Below are 20,504 nucleotides of genomic sequence, written 5' to 3' on the forward strand. Positions count from 1 at the left end.
ATTCTGGGGATGCTGGGGATTCTGGGGACGCTGGGGACTGGGGATGCCGGGGACACTGGGGACGCTGGGGACGCGGGGGACGCTGGGGATTCTGGGGATGCTGGGGACGCTGGGGATGCTGGGGACACTGGAGCTTCTGGGGACACTGGGGACGCTGGGGATTCTGGGGATGCTGGGGACACGGGATGCTGGGGATTCTGGGGACACTGGGGATGCTGGGGATTCTGGGGATGCTGGGGATTCTGGGGACTCTGGTCCAGGATAAGCTCGAGCCCGGCTGGGCCACTCTGCCTCCACCTGCAGGTGGATGCAGTGGGTGTGGCCTGCAGGACGCAACAAGATGCAGGTATCTCCGTGAACCAGTGGGGATTTCAGCTCCCGCTGCACCAAAGTGAGTGTGATCACATGGTTGCCATGCACACATACTTGCTTGCTGAGTTGCAGGAGCAACCAGGGCTTCTCTCTCTGCCGCCTTCCGTCTCCCAACCCAGTGCTTCCACTGGCGGGTTCAGGCTGGAGCCTTCCTGGCATAAATTCTGGGGCCCATGGAACCCCGTGGCACAGGGGCCATAATTCTGGTCCCCAGAACATGTGAAGTAGGGTCTCTGTGAGCGTCCTGCTCTGTGCAGATTACATGCACCACCTGGCGTGGCCTGCCTGCACGGGGCAGCTGGGGGCCTTTCCACGTCACCCAGGGGACAGGCAAGAAAGACCTCAGCAGATGAGGGTGTGGGAGGCCCACTGTGGTGTCCACCGTCCGCACAGACGGAGGAGCTGCCCGCCTCTGACCTCCAGCCTTTCCTGCGTTTCAGGGATGGCAGCATGCAGCCCATTTTCACCTGGCCGAGAGAGGCTTCTGTGAGAGCTGTGGACAACGGGAGGCATGGGGGGCTGCCCCCCGGGCCTTGGGGGTGTTCTCTCCCCCAGCCTCCAGCTCACGAGGCTCACCCTGGGAGATGCTGTTTGCGTGAGGCCCTCGAGGCCGTGGGCTGGCAGGAGACGGGGTCCTGCTGAGTGACGCTGGGGTGACCCAAGGTCAGACGAGGCAGCACACGGTGGTCCTGAGATGGGCGTGCTCGGGCACGGACGGCCGCCGGCCCTGCTGGACTGGAACTCACCTGCAACGGCACGCTCCCTTTCAGTCCTGCCACTGTTTTCCCACACAGGCCACATCGGGATTTCTGGAAACAAAAGTCTTTGTTTTCCGAGTCTGGCAGCAGCGTGAATCTCTGCACGTCCCCCGCGGACGAGAGTGCCATCCTCCTCTCCTGCAACAGCCTCGGTCCTGCCGAGCAGGGAGCTGGTGTGGGCAGGTGCCAACTGCTGAGCGAGCGTTCCTGCTGTGCCCAGAGCCAAGAGGGACCGGGGTGTCCTCAGGGCCAGGCTGTCATCCTGGCCTGCCTGCTCTAGGGGGACAGGGCCTGAGGCCTCCTGAACGGGGCCAGCACGTGGCTGGCCTGTGATCAGGCCGTGTCCTCTGAGCCTCCGGGATCAAGGCAGCTTGTGAGCCTGGCTCGGGCATCATCGGGGACCCAGGGAGCCTGCCTGTGGGTGGCATCTGCCTCGGTTGCCCTGGCCACGGAGGCTCTGAGCGCAGGGCTGTTCACACGAGTGCTCTTTTGCTGGACGGTTCCCAACCCCGTGGTGAAGGGCTGTCATAGAGGCAAGTGCCATGGTCTGGGTGTGGTGTGTGTCACAAATGAGTACACATTCCAGCAGCACCGTCTTTGGATTTCTTTCTGGATAATATTCCAAGACGCTTCTGGCACATGCACCCCATTCAGCACAGGCCACTGTCGGGAGCTGGTTGACTCGGCCTCTCAGGCAGCAGCTAGAACCGCCATCGGACATCAGATGCCGCCAGGGGTAGCCTCTCCCCGTCCTGTCCGGCCCCCGAGCGGCCCTCCCACATGCTCCCCACATTGTGCTGATGCGGCCGGGAGGAATCCTGGACGCATGATGCAAGCTCCCTTCTGCGGCACCGGGCACGCGCCGGCTCCAGGTGTGCGGGTGGAGGGACCTGCTGCCTGCAGGGGGTCTGCCCCGAGCACAGGCTCACCGCACTCGCTGTGAGCCTTCGCAGGATTGGAACTTGGTTACCTTGGATCATGGTGGACCGCTTGCCTATCATACAAGGAGCGGTGAGCTGTGAGCACAGCCTCCATTTCAGCTCAGAAACACGCAGACAGCATTACTGTCCATCCTGCGGCGTAAGACATGCCCACACTTCTGGGCCGATACGGGACCTGGCCGTTGATGCCATCTGCTGACATTGTTCACGTTTCCCACGTGACCTGCACACGTGTGTGTGTGTGTGTGTGTGTGCGCGCGTGCGTGTGAGTACACGCAGCACCGAGGTCTATGCTGTATTATCACACGTGCGTCCACCAGCACATTCAAGATCCAGCACATTCCGTCACCGCGAGGATCCCTCCTGGGTCCCTTCTGCACCCACACCCACTCCCCCCAGGCCTCCCCTGACTCCTGGCAGCCGGTCATCTGTTCCCATTTCCATCATGTCGTCAAGCATGTTCTATAGTCAGACTGTGTAACCTTCTACGATTGGCTTCTCCATGCGACGCAGTCCTCTGAAGACTCGCTGTGCCCGTCAGCGGTCTTAGGACCTGGAGTGGGCGCCAGGACGCACTGCCCTGTACTCCAAGTGGAGGGGCACTGAGCGCTCACGTGCAGAGGTTGCTGTGTCCCCGCGGTGGCCGCGTGTGTACTGCTGTCTGGACCATACTCGATGTCCCCCAGCCAAGTGGGACGAACGCTGTTCTTCCCCAGTTGCTGGCGGGGCTGTCCTCCCTCCCCGACTGCCCTGCTACCTTCATCAGGGGTCAGCCGCCGAGTCTGTGTGTGCTGGCCTCGGGTGGCTGTTCTGGCCCGGTGGTCTGCGAGCCGGCTCTCCGCCGCACCCCTTCCTCTTGAACCCTGCCGTGTGCAGGAGGGTCATTCTTCCCGCTTGGTCTCTCTTTTTCAACACCGTTTCATCTATTCAACTATTCTGTGGCTTTCCTGTACAAAATTAAGAAGAAACTTGTCTATCTGTACAAAAACAAAAAAGAAAAAATGCTGAAGATTTGAGAATCGTATTAAGCTTATAGACTAAGTTGGGGAAAAGTGACACCTTCTTGATTTGAGTCACCACTTCATGAACTCACATACATGGTTGCCCAACCACCCTGTCAACCTTCACTACTTAGAGTCTGACTTTCTTCGTGGAAACTTGCGTTCCAAGATCGTATCGGCTGTTTTAATGCTAATTCAGCCATGAGTCTGATTCCTTCATTTCCTCATTAGTTGATGTGTGAGCTGATTTTTTCCCATTTTATTTTCTTTTATTTATTTTAAGCAGCTGCAAATACTTCTTGAAGTAAGAAATCTTAAGTCACTAGTTAGCAGTATACCCCAGGAAGCCCTCCCGCATAGCATATCCGCATATGTTTATCTTTAACTTCCTGTGTTTCTATGAACTTAAAACTTCTAGGATTTCCTTTTTATATCCCATGACATATTTTATAATTTCACTTACAATCATGATTTTTAGATTATGCATTTTATCTAATGTCTGTACAATTTCTGCTTCCGCACTATGTCGTGCAGTGTAAGTACCTACAGGCACAGATTGTCCCGCAGGTCGCCGTGTCCCTGGAGCATCTTCATAAATGCTGCTGTGCATGTTCCAGTATGTATCGATCATCTGAGCTTCAGATTCATCCCTGACAGAGGAAGAGTGGTCCTGGCCCACACAGGCTCAGCAGCCACACACCTTCCTGTTCAGAGACGAGCAGACGGAACCCTGTGTTGCAACAGATCCAAGGATCCAGGAAGCACATTTTTGGTGATTTGTGTGCATATCATCGATTTGGCTAATTCTCCAGGCTGGAATTTTAATCCCTGTGACTAAACCCTGGTGTTCTTCATTTTGTTCCAACCAACACTGACAGAACTCTGTTAACAGCTCCTTGCCCACTCTTCCAGTTAACTCCAAGATGGCCTAACTAGAGGGGCATTTTTCTCACCACTTGTCATGAGGGGACCTGAGATCCTGCCCAGGTCACCACCTGGAACCACGACTCAAATACAGCTTAGTTTTCTTTTTCAGATTCCAAGTAAAATATGGCGAACTGCTTGTTAACGGCCTCGCTGCGTGGACTAACCTAATGCTAGTCCTCATGGGAGTCTCTCCACTCCCATTGATGCTGTTTCTTCTCTTGTTTCCTTCCTTCTGCATTTAGTATCATTCATTCACATGCTTCCACTCTTCGAGATGAATATTTCACTGATTTATTTTCAGACTGTTTTTCTTCATGTTTGCATTTAAAGCTATAAATTTCTCTCAAAGTATCAGCTTAGTTTCAGCCGATGGGTTTTGACATGAAGCACTTTGGTTTGAATTTAATTTTAACTATTTAAAATTTCCTTTATGGTTTCCTTTTTTTCTCAATGAGTTGCTTTTCTTTCCCCCAAAACACGTGACTTCTAATCAGTTATTTCCAAAAATGATTATTCGTATGACCTAGGCCCTGGGATAGTGACCTACTTCCTGGTTAGTTCTTAAGAAATTTCCATGTGTGTCTGGAAAACATATATATAATCACGAGTTTGTTGTTACAGGATTCCACTTAATGTCTGCTGTGTCACAGCTGTTGGGTCAAACCTATAACATCACTATTCTCTCCGTACATTTAGAATTGACATGAAGGAAAATATGCACCTGTGTTTCTGCTGCCCTCCTTCTCCCTCCAGTGCTCCCGGACACCATCTGCTGTTGTCTGTGCTTCTCATCTTCCCGGGGACCCTGCTGTGTATTATTTTCTCATTGCCTTACGGTTGGCAGTTACAGCGATGTTCTTCTGCTACATTAGCAGAACTAAACCAGTCTACACTTCTCCGCACTGACGTGGAGCCCCTTTCTTGCTACTTACTTCCGGTCCTTCCACCTGAATTTCTTAATTCAGGTGATAGTCTACTGTCTTTCACCTGGACAACCTCACACATTTACCATTTTCTGGACTACTGACTTATTTAGACTCACTTTTACAAATGGATTTTGCTGTTTTTTATCCTGGTACTTTGATTTTTTTTGTTTCTTTTTCTGTCTCTGCAAGGTTGATTTTTAATATTTTTCCCAGTGTTGGCTGAAAGCTAAAGATTATACTTCTATTTTATTGTAACTATTACCCTTAATATTGTAACTTATATACTTAGCTATAAATTTTATTGAAAAAAATCTGAAGTTACTTTGTATCATTTCCTCCCGGACAAGAACAAGAGCTCAACAGGTGCACAGAGCTTGGAGAGCATTGTTGTCCAGAGCTTGTGGTCATTGTTTGGGGTTTTGGTCAAATTCTGGTCACTGGTTTTCTCTTGAGTCTCATTTCTTCTAGGTTTTCTCATCTTGCTGAAATACATTTTTCGTGATAACTTGTCCCAGTAAGGTTTTGAAATTAAGTGATAATATCTCTTGGTCTTTGTGTATCTGAAAATACCTCCATTTTGCCCTCACATCAAAATGATAGTTCAGCTCGACATAAATATCTACACCTGACGTTGACACTCTGAACGCACTATTCCATCACCTTCTTTCTTTTCTTTTTAAGATTTTATTTATTTATTTATTTGTGAGAGAGACAGAGAGAGCACAAGCAAGGGGAGTGGCAGGCAGAGGGAGAAGCAGACTCCCCACTGAGCAGGGAGCCCGACTCGGGACTCGTTCCCAGGACTCTGGGATCACGACCTGAGCCGAAGGCAGATGCTTAACTGACTGAGCCACCCAGGCGCCCCTCCATTGCCTTCTGATAGCAAACATAGCTGATGAGGAATCTGATGTCCGTTAGGTTTTCAAATATTGTTTTTTCAGCATTGCCATTAGTATTGTGGTCTGGATTCCATTCAGTATAATTTTTAAACTCTCCAGGTATCATTCATGGATTTTAACTGATCTTTCATATTTCTTAAACCAGTTTGTCTCTCACTGGAATTTTGGGTGATCCCATCATGTTATATTCTTGTGAACTAGTCCTTTCTTCAAGTGTGTTTTGTCCAAGCAAACAATATTCTGGTTTCTATCCTTTCACATTGATTGCAATTTATAAAATGATTTCTAATTGTTATTTGGTTATTGTCCATTCATCTCTTTGGCGACTATAAGCATACTTATTTTGAATTATTTCTCAGACCACGTTACTCAGTCTACCTTCTTCGCATTCAATGTAAATATGCATTTTGCAGTTTTAATTTGCAGATTTATTTTTAGCTGAGAAAAACGCTCCAGCGTTCTCTTTCCCCACTTTTCTCTCCCTGGAGTTGGATTTTGTTGGGGCCTTGGTGCAGTGTTTCCTACCTGTGGTGGAAGGACACCGGTGGGCAGCTCCCCAGTGTGCACAGGGCTGGCCGCGTCTCAGGAGTGGGGCTGGTACCTGGGCTCCCATCGGTCTGTGGAGCGTTCCTGTTTGTCGTTCTGCCACAGGCCGGGAGGCCATGGCACACGCGTGTGCTTCTCTCTCACTCCTGCTCTGGAGAAACTACCTTGTTTGGAGCCTGGCTAGGCCAGTTTGTTTTTTCTTGTGTTATGTTTTATATATAATTTCTATATGTTTGAAGTAAAGGGGATGCCTTGAAGCATGAATTTAAAACTTGATCTTAACTAGAATTTGCACTTTAGATATTGAATAATATAACTGAAAAGGGGTTAGGAATTTGGGACTTCACATTTCAGATAAAATAATTTTAAGTACCCACACTGTCCATCCTACCCCCAAAGTAGGCACCCTCTAGAGTCATTGCCATGAATTTCATTCCACTTAGTCTAAGAAAACCTACTAACAATTCTAGTGCGTTACCCTTAAGGAGACGGCCTCGTTCTCCCATCGGTCAGCTCCTCCTCAGGTGCCGACCGCACAGCGACTGCATTCATTTCCAGGGGGACCTGGAATTCCTTCCTCCTCCTTTTACAGATGTCCCTGGGTCTGTAACACTGAGCACATTTTCTATGTGATAAAACACGTGTGTGATCCTCCCCGTACAGATTCTCTATGCAGCGTGCGTTTTGTGTGCGTGTGGACCTGTGGATAGTCTAAAACAGCCTGTAAAGCAGATCTGCTCTTTGGCAGTTCAGCTCCTAAACTTGGGCCCCATCATCGACACTGGTGGAGTTTGTGGTGGTTCGGGGTTATGATGCTTCATTCCCTGGAGATTTCGGGGCTGTGACAACACTCCATGGTGCTTTAGAAGTGGAGGGTAAGACAGACACTGTACTGTGTACATCGTAGTTATTCAAAGCACGCGGTCTGCCTGTCCATACTGGAGGCTGAGGATGCCCAGGAAGACCCCCAGCTGCTTGTCTGGTTTCCACCCGTGTCTCTAAAACGTGTGCAGTTGCACTCTGCATGCAGAGTCCAGCAGCCTCCTTCCGTCTGTCGGCCAGGTGCAGAGCTGACAGAGTCCTTCCTCCCTGCTTCAAACAGAAGCAGCCGTGTGCTCAGTGTACACTCCGTGGAGGATGTGCTGGGAATCCAGGGGCTCCCCTGCTGAGCTTTCCCTGCACCCCAGGCCCCTGCTGAGCTTCCCCCCGTGCCCCAGACCCCTGCTGAGCTTTCCCCACGCCGCAGACCCCTGCACTCCAACCCATAGAGCAGCTACTTGAGGGAGTGTCTGCATGGTTACAAGTAGAGCTCATCCTGCAGGATCCCAGAGCTTCTCAGAGACAGGCCAACACGGTACGTACGCCTCACCCAGGCCCGTCTGCTGCACGCCTAGAAAGCAGCCAGTTTGTGGGTCGCTGCAGTACCAGCTTGAACTGCTCCCCCAGGAGCGCACGGCGCGCAGGCTAAATCATAGCAACACAGGGACGTTTCAGGGTCGGGAAGGACACAATTGCTTGGGTCCCGTTCCTGCCAGGACACCTGGCGTAAGCCTTCATGCTGAGGAGATGTGCCGCAGAATCTGTGTGGGTGCTTCATGCTCTGCGGCCCTGCCCTCCGGCCGGACTCTTCCAGAATTAACACTGGCCTGGGCTACCGTTCAGCGCTGACTCACCTGGGAGAGTCCACCCTGGGTGGGCCCGTGTGTCCCCGTCCCAATCTGGCCTGCACCCGCCCCACTGCCTGCACACGGGGCAGAAAGACCGCTAGCTCGGAGTTTGCAAAGTAGAATTACTGCAACAAGCCAGGGGAGGGGCTGGAAGGTGACCACGGAACGTTGCCACATGTTGGACTTCAGCAAGTTTAAACAAAGTGGAAATATTTACCCTGGACTAGAAACGTTTGAGAAGTAATGAAATTATAGAACTGAAATCTCCGAGAGCTCCGTTTTGGCTGCACGGTGGGCCCATCTGCCCATCCCAGAAACTCTGAGCTAATTGATCAGGAGCAGGGTCTGGCCAATAGCCATTGCCCCTCATGAAGCCTGAGTGATCGGGACGGTGGCCTTGGGTGGAGGCACAGAGTTCCGGTCACATGTCACAAATGCCTCTTCAGAGAGGCCGGCTGAACCCTGCGGCGGCATGTGGTGCTCCAGGTTTCTGAAATCCGTCAGACAGACAGAACGTGGGGCCACAGGGTGCGTTCTCTAGTTCTTTTCTGCCACGATGGCTCATGAAACAAACGTTGTCAAATATCACCTAGTTTAAATCTTCGCCCTTACTGCCTTTGTCAAGGCTGGTACCTGTTTGTTGCGGTTTCTGTTGCAGACACCGAGCAGCCTGTCCAGTAAAGGACCCCATTGGAGGGTCTGCATGCAGCAGAGGAACGGGGCCCCACCCAGATCCACCCCTTTCAGCTCTGCAACTTTTCACACACCAGATTAACCACTTAAAAAAGGAAAACCACACTAGTTTTTTTCTCTAAGATTACCTTCACCTCTGGAATCGTGTGACTCAAATTAATGATGATGTATCAACAGAAGCAGGTACTGGGGAGTTGGGAAGGGTTTGATCAAGGGGTTGCAGAGCATGACGTGGGCATGAAAATGCTTCATATTCAGGGGTTTCAAGTGTTGCGACATCAGGGACTGAGACGGAGTGGCCACCTGAGTGACCCTATATCAACTGCATATCTTATATGTGACACATCATCTTTGTTATGAAGTGACTTATGTTGCTGTATGAGTCATGCGTGTGCATACATCAGTCCACGTTCTGAAGCATAGTTAACGTTGTTATCCCCACTTGACAGATGGTAAAACTGAGGCTCAGGCAGACTGAATAGTATACCTGAGATTACTGGTTACTCAGTAACTGGTCCACTAGCTTGGGACTCTGTGTCCTTTCTGCCTCAGTCACAGCAAAGTCGTCAGTGGTCTTATCCCAACTGTCATCCAAGTCTCATTTACAAGGTTAAAGAGGGAAGGAGAGCTGGAGAGTCCTCCGTTCGGTTATCTGCTAACCCCAAACAAACAATATTCAGTAATGTCATAGGACAAGGAGGTTTAATCCTCGGTGAAGCAAGATCAAAACAAACACCTTATGCTGTGCACGTGGAGAAAGGCATTTACACTGGCCACAGACCAGTGGTTCTCACGTTTGCTGCCCATGATCATATTTGAAACAGTTGATAAGAATAGTAACATTGAATATCATCTTAAAATTCTGCATTAGGAAACATTTGAGAGACTCCTCATTTCTGAATTTCTTCTTTTGATGGATGAGGCTGAACAGTGATTTCTTTGTGAAGAAATTCCAGACCTTTCCCCTCATTTACCACAGAGATCTCCCCAAGCACACAAAAGGGCAAATCCTGGCAATCTTTGAAGCAGAGAGTCTGGCAGCTGACTTATCCGCACACAAACACGCGTTCTCATCAGGCAGGAATCCACATCCGTCACAATTAAATGATGACGTGAATTTCTCTCTTCCTTCCAATGGCACATCTGGGTTTTGTCTCCTTCACACCTGCTGTGTTAGATGAAGCGTCCGTGAAGATGGGAGGCCCAGGAGGGCAGGTCAGCCTCGGAGCAGGACTCAGGGTTGACGTCCAATACAGCCAGGTTTGGTGACTTCACCTTGACTTTTCAATCTGGTGCTCTTCTCTCTGTGAAGTGCTCCTTTCTTGTTTCCTTCAGGACATACGTGGAGCTCATCTACAGATCCTGGAGCTATAAATCACATCTTCCTACCTTCTACTCAAAGTGGAGGGGACACAGTTGTGGTTGTCTTAGAGGAGGGTGATTTTTACAGTATGAAAGGAGTAGTATTTACAATATGCTGGCAGAGTTCTAAGACTCTGTGTTAACTCACGTAGTTCTCAGATAGGTCCCCTGAAGTGGATGCTGTTATCATCCCCATTTTAAGATGGAGACGAGGCGCATGAGGTCACTGTAGTGTCACTAAGATGACACAGCTGGTGAATGGCAGCCCGCCCCACACTGTGCTGAGCGCTGTGCTCTGCTGTCTTTTATTACTGATGGGCCACGTACATTTTGGAATGGAGAATAGGGAAAGTATGAAGGTTCCAAAGAATCTTGAGTCTGGAGAAAAGTGGCTATTTTCAGACCTGTTTAGATAATAAAATATTGTAGGCAGAGCTGTATGATCTGCCCCACCTGTCGCACACTAGGAAGGTGGTCCTCAGTGAGTAAAGGAAAGCTCTCAGCGCTGTGGAGACCTGGAGAAAAGGAAATCAGGATGTGTGGAGCCCGTGTGAGGTGGGAGGACTGGGAGCAAACATTGAGCAATTTAGCAACCTGTGTCGTTCGAGCTGGAATCACGTTAGATGTGCGTGAAGGACTGGTGCAGGTCTGGATTAACAACCCAGAATGCTTGTCTCATTCTCCCTGTTCTCTTCAGTTCCTGCTGGAGACAGAAACCAAATTTGTTGCACCTCTGGTTATTAATCATTTTTCAGGATTTCTCTATTGTATGAACAGAAGGTGTGTGATACTGAAAAGTAGTCTTATGTATTGCATGTGCAAACACCTAGAGTTTTATAAAATCTGTTTTATGACATATGCTCTTCTTCAAATGAAGTATTACTGTAGCGGCGAGTCTCACTTACCTGAGGTACAAACATTTTTGTTTGCAGCCTCCACATGACTTAGAACACAAAGGCTTATTTTTTTTTTTAATACCAATTGGTGATGTGGTCCATATATACAATGGAATATTACTCAGCCATCAGAAAGGATGAATACCCAACTTTTACATCAACATGGATGGGACTGGAGGAGATTATGCTAAGTGAAATAAGTCAAGCAGAGAAAGTCAATTACCATATGGTTTCACTTATTTGTGGAACATAAGGAATAGCATGGAGGACATTAGGAGAAGGAAGGGAAAAATGGGCGGGGGGAATTGGAGGGAGAGATGAACCATGAGAAACTATGGACGTGAGAAACAAACAGGGTTTTAGAGGGGAGGGGGGAGGGGGGATTGGTTAGCCCAGTGATGGGTATTAAGGAGGGCATGTACTGCATGGAGCACTGGGTGTTATATGAAAACAATGGATCGTGGATCACTACATCAAAAACTAATGATGTATGGTGACTAACATAACATAATAAAATTAAAAAAAAAATACCAATTGGTATTTTGGTTGTGATTTATTTTAAATAATCTTTGGCAACTCCCATTATCTACTTCACTTAGTCTAACATATGGTAGCATTTATTATATTTTTATTTTTATTTATTTTTAAAGATTTTATTTATGTATGTGTGTGTGTGAGAGAGAGAGAGAACAAACAGTGGGGAGGGGCAGAGGGAGAGAGAGAGAGAGAGAGAAGCAGACTCCCTGCTACGCACGAAGCCCGATGTGGGGCTCGATCCCAGGATGCGGAGATCATGACCTGAGCTGAAGGCAGAGGCTTAACAACTGAGCCACCCAGGTGCCCCTCATTTATTATATTTTTTAAATTAAGTTTTACTGATAAATAGTTTACATAAAGTTCATTCTATGTGGTATAAAATTAAATAAGAGTTAATGGATGGATATAGCCATACAACCTGCCCCACAGTCATGTTGGAGATGTCCCCCACCAGATATCAATTCCCACCAGAGTCAGGATGGAGAATATCTGCCACCCAGGTCCCAGCAGAGTCAGGATGGAGAATATCCCCCCCACCCAAGTCCCACTAGAGGATGGAGAATATCTGCCACCCAGGTCCCGTGAGTCCCTTTGTAGTCAACTTTTTCTTCCTACCCCAGCCACTGATTTGATTTCTGTTCCTTATATATTTTCAGGAAGTCATATACTTTGAATATTACACTGTGTTTGGTATGTTTATTCTTTCATGTAGAATAATGGTTATGAGACTTTGTACATTGTTGCACGTATCAGTAGTTTGTTCCGTCATATGGTTTCACACTTGTTTATACATTCACCAATTTGTGGAAGTTTCCAGCTTGTATGTATTATGAGTAAAGCTACAGAAACTTTCATGAACACCTCTTTGTGCCAATGCATGTTTTTAGTTTTTCTGGATAAATAACTTACATATGGGATTTTTGGGTTGTATATGAAATGTATGTTTTATTTTATAAGGTAAGTGCCAAATGTTTTCCAAGTGGCCAATTTACCTTTCCCCAGAACTGAATGTATAAGAATCCCCCTTATTTAACAATGAAGGTAGGGTATTTTTTATTCTAACACCAGCTACATATAATGCAAAATGTGATTATATGCCTATTTCAGTTATGGACAAGCCTGTGTGAATCCTAAATAGAACACGGCCAACTGAATTCAGCTGTGCACTTAAAAATGCATTTTGATTAAGTAGGATTTATCTCCAAATGCAAAATTGGTTCAACATTGGAAAATCTAATGACTTAATTCACTACTTTGATGAAGAGAAAATATTTTGTGTTATCTCAGTAGATGCAGGAAAAGCATTTAAATCCATTACTGTTCAGGATTAAAAGGAAATCTGACAAAGTAGGAATAAAAAATAAGATTCTTAATCTGGTAAAGGTTATATGCCAATATCTATAGAAAATATTATACTTAATAGATTTTACATGCATTCTCTTTAAGATCAGGCATATGATAAGGATAACTACTCTTACAACTCCTTTTAACATAATATTGGAGATTCTGATCAATAAAACAAAGAGAAACAAATGAGAGTAAAAAGGCTTGGAAGAGGAGAGACAAAACTCATTATTTGCAGATGATTTGATTCATTTAAGTGGAAAAAACTTATAGAATTATTAAGCTTTTAGAAGTAATATAATTCATTAAGGTTTCAGTAAGGTTGCTTCATGTAATATCTAGTTATAACAGTCAATATACCAGTAATAACTAACTGAAATTAAAATAAAAATAAGATTTCCTTTATAATAACAAATAACACTTGAACATATCTAGGAGCTTAACTAAGAAAAACAACTATGGAGAAAACTTTAAAACTCTAATAAACTACATAGAAGATCTGAATAGTATTCCATATCCTTTCATAATTTAAATTAAGGATGCCAGTTCTTCACTGATTTATAAATTTATTGCAGTCTTAATCAAAATTCCATCAGGATTCAGTAAACTCATTCCAAAAAACATTTATTGGAGTAAAAAGATCCATAAAAGGAAAAGTCAACTTTATATTTTCTTTATCAGATATTAAGACGTATGAAACCATAGAAATAAAAATAATGTGGCATTGGTTCAAGATCTGAAATAAAGCCAAAGGAATATAATTGGGAATTCAGAGAGAGACCCAAGTATATTTGGGGACTCAATACATATTAACATGACACGATAAAACAATGGGGAAAAGATGGATTATTTGGTACAGTGTTTAGGGAAAATTGGATCTCTATAGTGAGAAAAAATTGTATTTCTATTTAAACATGCATGCAATTACTGATTTAAATATCTAAATGTGAAAGGTAAAACTATAAATAAATAGGAGAAAATGTAGAGTAGCTTTGTGACCTATGCTTTAGAAGGACTTCATAAAACTTAAAAAAAAACTTGAAAGTAGGAAACATGAGAGAAAATTTGATGAATTTATTTTCATAAAAATTAAAGATTAATTTTTAATGAAGGACATCACGACAAAGGTAATTGTCAGTAACTGATAGCAGTATTTAAAACTGAAAAATGAGTAGTATGTAAGTAAATGGACCTTGATTCCTGCTGCACCTCAGAGTCACTTGGGGCGTGTGTGTGTGTGTGTGTGTGTGTTTTAAAGATTTTATTTATTAATTTGACAGAGAGAGAGCACAAGCAGGAGGAGGGGCAGAGGCAGAGGGAGAAGCAGGCTCTCTGCTGAGCAAGGAGCCCAGTGTGGGACTCGATCCCAGGACTCTGGGATCATGACCTGAGCCGAAGGCAGACGCTTAACCGACTGAGCCACCCAGGTGTCCCATGTGTGTGTTTTTTAAAGATTTATTTTATTTTATTTGAGAGACAGCGAGTGAGCACAAGCGAGAGGGGCAGAGGGAGGGGGAGAGAGAATATCAATCAGACTTCATGCTGAGTGCAGAGCCTGATGTGAGGCTTGAACCTATGATCCTGAGATCATGATCTGAACTGAAATCAAGAGTAGGACATATAACCACCTGAGCTCTCAGGTGTCCCAGGGCCTGTGTTTTAGTGTCACCCTTGTGCCTCACCTGCTCTCACTGAAACCAAATCTCTATGGGGGGGGTGGGTGCTTGTATTTACGTAAGCCCACTCCATGTGATAAAGATTCAGAATGAGGCCATCAATGGAGAAAGATTATTGTGTGTACTGTCCTGGAGACTTAATATAAATTTAGTTGTGTGTTTATTATTATTTATCTTTCCTAGAGCTCATTTTGTTTCCTCAATAACTATTTGATTTTTCCTTAATTCTCAATAATTCTAGCTATTATCCCTTCAAATATTCTGTCTCTTCCATTCTCATTGTTCTCTCCTTCTGGAACTCCTTTTAAATGAATATTTACACTCAGTCTGTCATCTAAAGTCTCCTTCACATTTTCCATCCTTTTAACTCTGTGAGCTACATTCTGGGTGATTTCTTTACACCTGCCTTCCAGTTTACAAATCCTCTCTTCAGCTGTTTCTAATCAGCTCTTAACCCATTAATTGAAAGTTTATGTTCAATGACTCTTAGTTCTAGCTTCACTTTTGTTGTTTTCAATCTTCCAGTTCCTTACTCTAACAGCTTATCCTCTTATTATATTCCTAGCCATTTTAAACATACTGATCTGAAGACCATGTCTGATGGCTGTGTCTAGTACTCCATTCCTGTTGTGTCCACTCTAATTCATAGGGAAGGGTCCAGAGATGACCTTCAGCAGAGCTTATCCTTGAGGGTCCTACATGGCTTTTGTGGAGGAGTGGTCTGGGCAGTCTTCAGTTTGCTCTGCTGGGTGCTCTGGGAATATTAGCAGCTGAGACCACTTTTGTTAGTTAGTTCCTTCATATGGATTTCTTTGTATCACATAGGTGAAAACTGCCAGCTCCCTATGGGCTGCCCTTGGTTATGGATTTTGGAGATGATTTCCTCACCTCAGGCTGAGATGTCTCATCTCCCTGGTGTTGAGGTGGCTTCCCTGTCCATGCTTCACTCAGGTCTAAACACGTAATCTTTTGACTTTGTACAGGTTTCTTGGCCCAACTCCCTTTATCATGAGACCCCATATCCTCACCTTCTGTGTTCACGTGGCAATTAAAGCCCAGCACACACACACACTTTAAGAGAAACTGGGATTTCCTTGGGCAGAAAATGTCATAAACGTGTCACCCTGGCTTTCAGTTCCTTTCCTAGGCATGTCTCTGTTTTCCTAGCTCAACTATACACATGAACGAGGCCCGTCCAAGCTCAGAATGCGAGTCCCTTCAGGAGTCACTAGCCTCGACCTCGCAAGAGCAGTGGTGAGGTCAGTACCTTGTTGCAGTGCACAGCATGCACACCCTCTCTTGGGATGTCCTGATTTTATGAAGGAAAGGAGTCATCCCTGTCCCTCACAGTTTGTCTTCCTGCCTCACTGCCCTTATGGGAACTTTGCACCCCCATGGTTACCACAGGAGCAGCAAGTTACTGAACACACGAGCCTGTCTGGGCCACACAGTGAAACTGGAACCAGCAGGGAACAGTGGCTGGAGCCTGAGAGCTTAAGTGAGATGAGATTTTGTTGCTCCTTGTTTTGTTTGTTTGTTTTGTTGATGTTGTTGCTTTTCCTAATGTTCCAAAAGTTTGGAAATAGAAATGCCTCAGGCATCTGAAACTTACTTTTATGTTGTTTGAAGATATGTTCTGAGAAAGGGTTATTAATGTTGTAAGATGTCATTAGTATGAGGTTTGCAGCAGTGTTTTGCAGACTGAGGTATTTAGAACAGATAAACCTCATTTTTTTATCCCAGATGTGTGTGGTTTATAATCATTGTCTCTGATGTAGTCCAATTAGAGACAAATTTTAAAATAAATTTGACACCTGTCCATGAGCGTAAGATTATTTGGGGACTTGTGAATAAGTGAGGCTTTGCTCCAATGTGAAATCTGACTTTATTTTAGCCATTTCTTTGAAATAAGAACCAAGTTCTCCCTCCAAAACAATAAACAGTCTCAGGCCAAAATCTGAACTGCAGACATCAGTCTGTCACTCTCAGGACTATGGAAGTGGTGTACTGGGTCTGAAAATTGCAGGTTTTTATCTGTGTCTGTCCTTCATCTGGTTGGTCCACAACGATTCTGTTTGTCGAGTGTGCCCCACGTGTCTGGTTCTGGTGGGTGCTCTACACGCATGAGCAGATGCAGCCCGTATGACTGCAGGATGGTAATGTCACCCCGGTCTGCGTCCCAGACGGAGGTGGAGGGAAGTGACTTGCCCCACACCACACGGCAGGTACATGGTAGAAACAGTCCGACTGCAAGTCTGTGTTCGTGATCATGGCAGGATTTACAATTTTAATCCAGTAATGAAATCCTAGATGCCTCTGCTCGGCATCTAGTGGCTCTGCAAGTGTCTTCTGAGGCAGGGTATCTGCGTCGATTCCAACATCCTCGTCAGTATCCATAGAGACAGACGCCAGACAGGGCATGGCGCTGTGCTATAAACACTAAGGAATGGTGCTTCTCTTATTTCTGCATTTCTGATGTTGAATTCACTTAATCATTCATGAGAGCAAAGACCCATCAGTGTCAGTCAACATAAAATGTCCTCCCAGGAAGTTGTTGATAGAGTGATGATCATCACCTAAGACATTACTGGGATGTCTCGAACCTAACAATATCTAAGAAAAGAAAAATGATGGTTTGAAATGATTGCTGAGTGCTCGGGGATGTGTTTCCTGAGGAAGCTTCAGGCACAGCGCAGTGTGCGTGAGCTGAGCCCTCGCACGGCGAAGGGGGTGGAGGGGACGCAGAGCCTGGCCAGTGCCAGTTCGTGGGGACAGCCGAGCGGACACGCCGTCTGTGGCGAGCGCCCGTCTCCGCACGCTTACTCCAGGGCGCGCGGTCAGTGCGACTTCATGCCACCCGAGACCCTGACCTGGGCTCTGCAACGGACAGGATGCATTGGTGTTAGGAGCGGGCCTTTGGGAGGTGACTAGGTCATGAGGTGGAGCCCTCGGGGACCAGAAAGAGCTGCAGAATGCCCCCTTCCTCAGGTGAGGACGGAGCCTCCAGTCTGCCGCTCTTGCTCTTCTGGGCCCCAGACTGTGAGCAGCACACATCTGTTGTTTATCAGCCACCCAGTCTGGTACTTTGTCATACGGCCCGGGCTAAGATAGGCTCCCCGGGGGTGTCGGGAAGTTTCTGGAGCACACACGACGGGCCCTGGGCCGGGGCCGGGGCAGAGGGTTTGTGTCGCTCCCCCACCGCGCTGCCCCCTAGGCTGTGCTCTGGGACAGGGCAGCAGTCCCTCGTTGGGGCCCCCACAGCTGTCTGGTGTCTGCCACCTGGTTCTCGGGGCGAGACTCGGGGAATGATCCCAGGAGAAGCCCGGACCCCTGGCGTCAGGGATCTGCACCCTGCTGTCCTCTCTTCCTCCCGGCTAGGGATTTTTAGAACATCTGGATCTGTGGGGACAGAAGCACCAAAGTCGGCTCCTATGGACTATTTTCCTGCAGATATTTTACCTTTTCTAAGGCAGAGGCTTTTAAAAATCAAAGGCCACAAATGTACACATTGCTCCTTGTGATGTCATCTTATTCTTTACCCCGCCATGGGCTCAGCATGCCCCAGCTGTGGGCTGACCGAGGGCGCTACACCGAAATATGGCTGAAGATAGCGAAGCAGCATTGGTTCAGATATCACACTTACACTGAGTCACCTCGCTGTAGTGGCAAGAACAGTGGAAAGGTAGGGAAGGGCCAGCTGTGGAAGGCTTTGGGGACACACCCGCTGGGCCCACACGCCCAGGAGGCTGCAGTGTGCGGGGGGCACAGACTCCGAGAGCACGTCCACGCCCACAGAGGCACAGATGGGGGTGCGGGCACCCCACCCGAGACCTGAGGACCCTGACTAACCTCGTGGATCTCGTTCAGATTCCTGACCATGATGCCGAAGGGGGTCCTGCAGTGACTTGGGACGACTGAATCACAGACGTTTGCAAGGGGGGGCGAGGGGGCACGGGGTGAGATCATGCAGCTCCAGGAGGAGGTGAGGACCCTGACGTGGTGGCCATGGGCACGCAGCCGGAAGGTAGCCCTGCAGGGTGAAGCCGCAGCATCGCGAGGGTGTGGTGCTGATTATGTCATTTGGATGAAGAGCAGATTCAAGGATCCATCCAGGTTTTAGATCATAGGATAGGTCAGGGTTGCGGTGGCTTCTTTGGGCAAGAAGAGTATGGGTCGATGGGATTTGAAGTCACAGTGGATGTCCAAGTGGTGATTCATGTAACGTTTCAAAATGCAGAACGCGAGGCACAGTATCACCATAGCTGGCCGGCCTTTGGTCCAAATGGGAATGACGGCTGAGGCCGCCATGCACACGGCCGCCTGAGACATCTGGTGTGAGAGTGAGCGGGCGCTGCCTGGACTTGGTCCCCAGAACACAGATCCTCCTCCCTGAGCTCATGGGGCAGGTGGGTAGCTGGCCCCTGGGGACAAAGGAGGAAGGAAGGGGCCTGGCTCCTTGTCTGACCCACCGAGCGAGCTGCCCTCTGCCCTGGGCAGGGGAGCCGAGCAGTGGGAAGCCAGAGGGATGGGGCTTCTTGGCTCCCACGCATGGCCCAGAGTGGGCCAAGGCGTGCAGAGCCGTCCTTTCCTCTTCCGGGCACGTCGACCATGGATCCTGACCGAGGCACTCGCAAGTATTAGAACAGCAGTGAAACATAGTCTGCAGTAATCAACAATCAGTAGAGTACCTGCCGTATACATAGATTTTACTAGTGTTAATGCATTTTGTTCTGTGGTCTAGAAAATCGCCAATAAGGAAAACGGTAAGCATATAGGATTCTCCGTTCATGAAAGTGATGGAGCCACATGGCATCTTGTTTTCCATTGCAGCTTGCCACAGTCAGCCTGGACGGTAAACTGCAGCTCTTAGTAGCCGATAACTGACCGCTGGCTGAGGGCCATGAACCCAAGGGGGCTGCGCCGGCCAGGGCAGGGGTCCCGCTTCTCAGCACCACCGGATTCAGGCCCCTTCCCTCCACCAGCCGCTGCTGCTTGGCACACTCACGCCTGTCAGCTTCCTGCTCCTACAAAGGGTGCCCTTGATGGAAGCTCGGAGTCGGCCTCCAGTACTTGTGCACAGAACGTGGTAAAGTTAAAACAGAATGTTCTTCAATAAAAAGTAGCCTAGTGTTTGTTTCCTAACAGACTTTGTGGGGTGGACGCACAGCAGTGGGCAGCGCTGCCCCCCGGCCTCCTGACCGTGTGCCCTGGTTTTGCTTGGTGAATGGGGGGCTCTGCACACAGTTTGGCTTCTGGGCCTTTCCTCCCAGTGAAGGCAGGGTCCCCAGGGTCCCACACGAATTCCCCAGGCACGAATGGCTGTCCTGGGGATGGATAGCAGGTGTCTTCCCTCCAAGGGCCCAGAGCCAGTCTTTCTGGGACCCCAGGAGAGTCAGGATCCTTCTAGAACAGTTCCCGATGGCAAATGGCCAACAACACACAATGCCACCTGGGACAGAGCCTCTCAGGGCCAGCCTGGACAAACCCCGGTAAATTCTAGCATGAACCATCCCATCCCTTGGCCCCTCTCCTTAGTGCTGAGAAATACCAGGTTGGGCTCCCAGGCTCCACTTGGGAATGTCCACAACACTGACCATAAATATACATGCTTTCCTTGCACGCTTTCGGGGGAGCAAAATTTTAGAAAAACTCATTTTTATTTTTCCTAACACTTGGGAGTTATTTTATCTGTTTATAGCAATTCTACTGTCTCTCTTTGTTAAAATTAAATTGTCTCAAAACTAGTTAAAAATAGGTAAATGAAGCATATTTAATGAGGCAAGTAAACCCATAGAATCTTATTTGTCTTAATTCCAGTTACATCATTTGAAATTTTTTTCCATATTATTCTGAATTCTGGTAAAATACACATGAAAGCACCACCTGAGCCATTTTTAAGGGCCCAGTTTAGTGGTGGTAACTGCACTCACTTTGCTGTGCAGTCACCACCAGCGTACGT

General features: G+C 47.5%; 1 protein-coding gene across 3 annotated transcripts in view; it reads left to right on the forward strand.

The window, feature by feature from the left end:
• Nucleotides 1-20,189, forward strand: part of WDR27 (WD repeat domain 27) — a 132,116-nt gene extending 111,927 nt beyond the window's left edge. For 2 of the 3 annotated variants that reach the window (XM_032407456.1, XM_032407457.1), the window contains one exon: nt 19,376-20,189. In XM_032407456.1, coding sequence (XP_032263347.1) covers nt 19,376-19,429 — 54 coding nt within the window. In that variant the 3' untranslated portion in view covers nt 19,430-20,189. Of the gene's footprint in view, nt 1-812; nt 1,845-19,375 lie in introns of those variants that run through there. The other variant, XM_032407455.1, reaches the window with a different exon arrangement.
• Nucleotides 20,190-20,504: the final 315 nt, after the last annotated feature.

This window comes from Phoca vitulina, unplaced genomic scaffold (assembly GCF_004348235.1).
Source record: "Phoca vitulina isolate PV1807 unplaced genomic scaffold, GSC_HSeal_1.0 scaffold9, whole genome shotgun sequence".
NCBI lineage: Eukaryota > Metazoa > Chordata > Mammalia > Carnivora > Phocidae > Phoca > Phoca vitulina.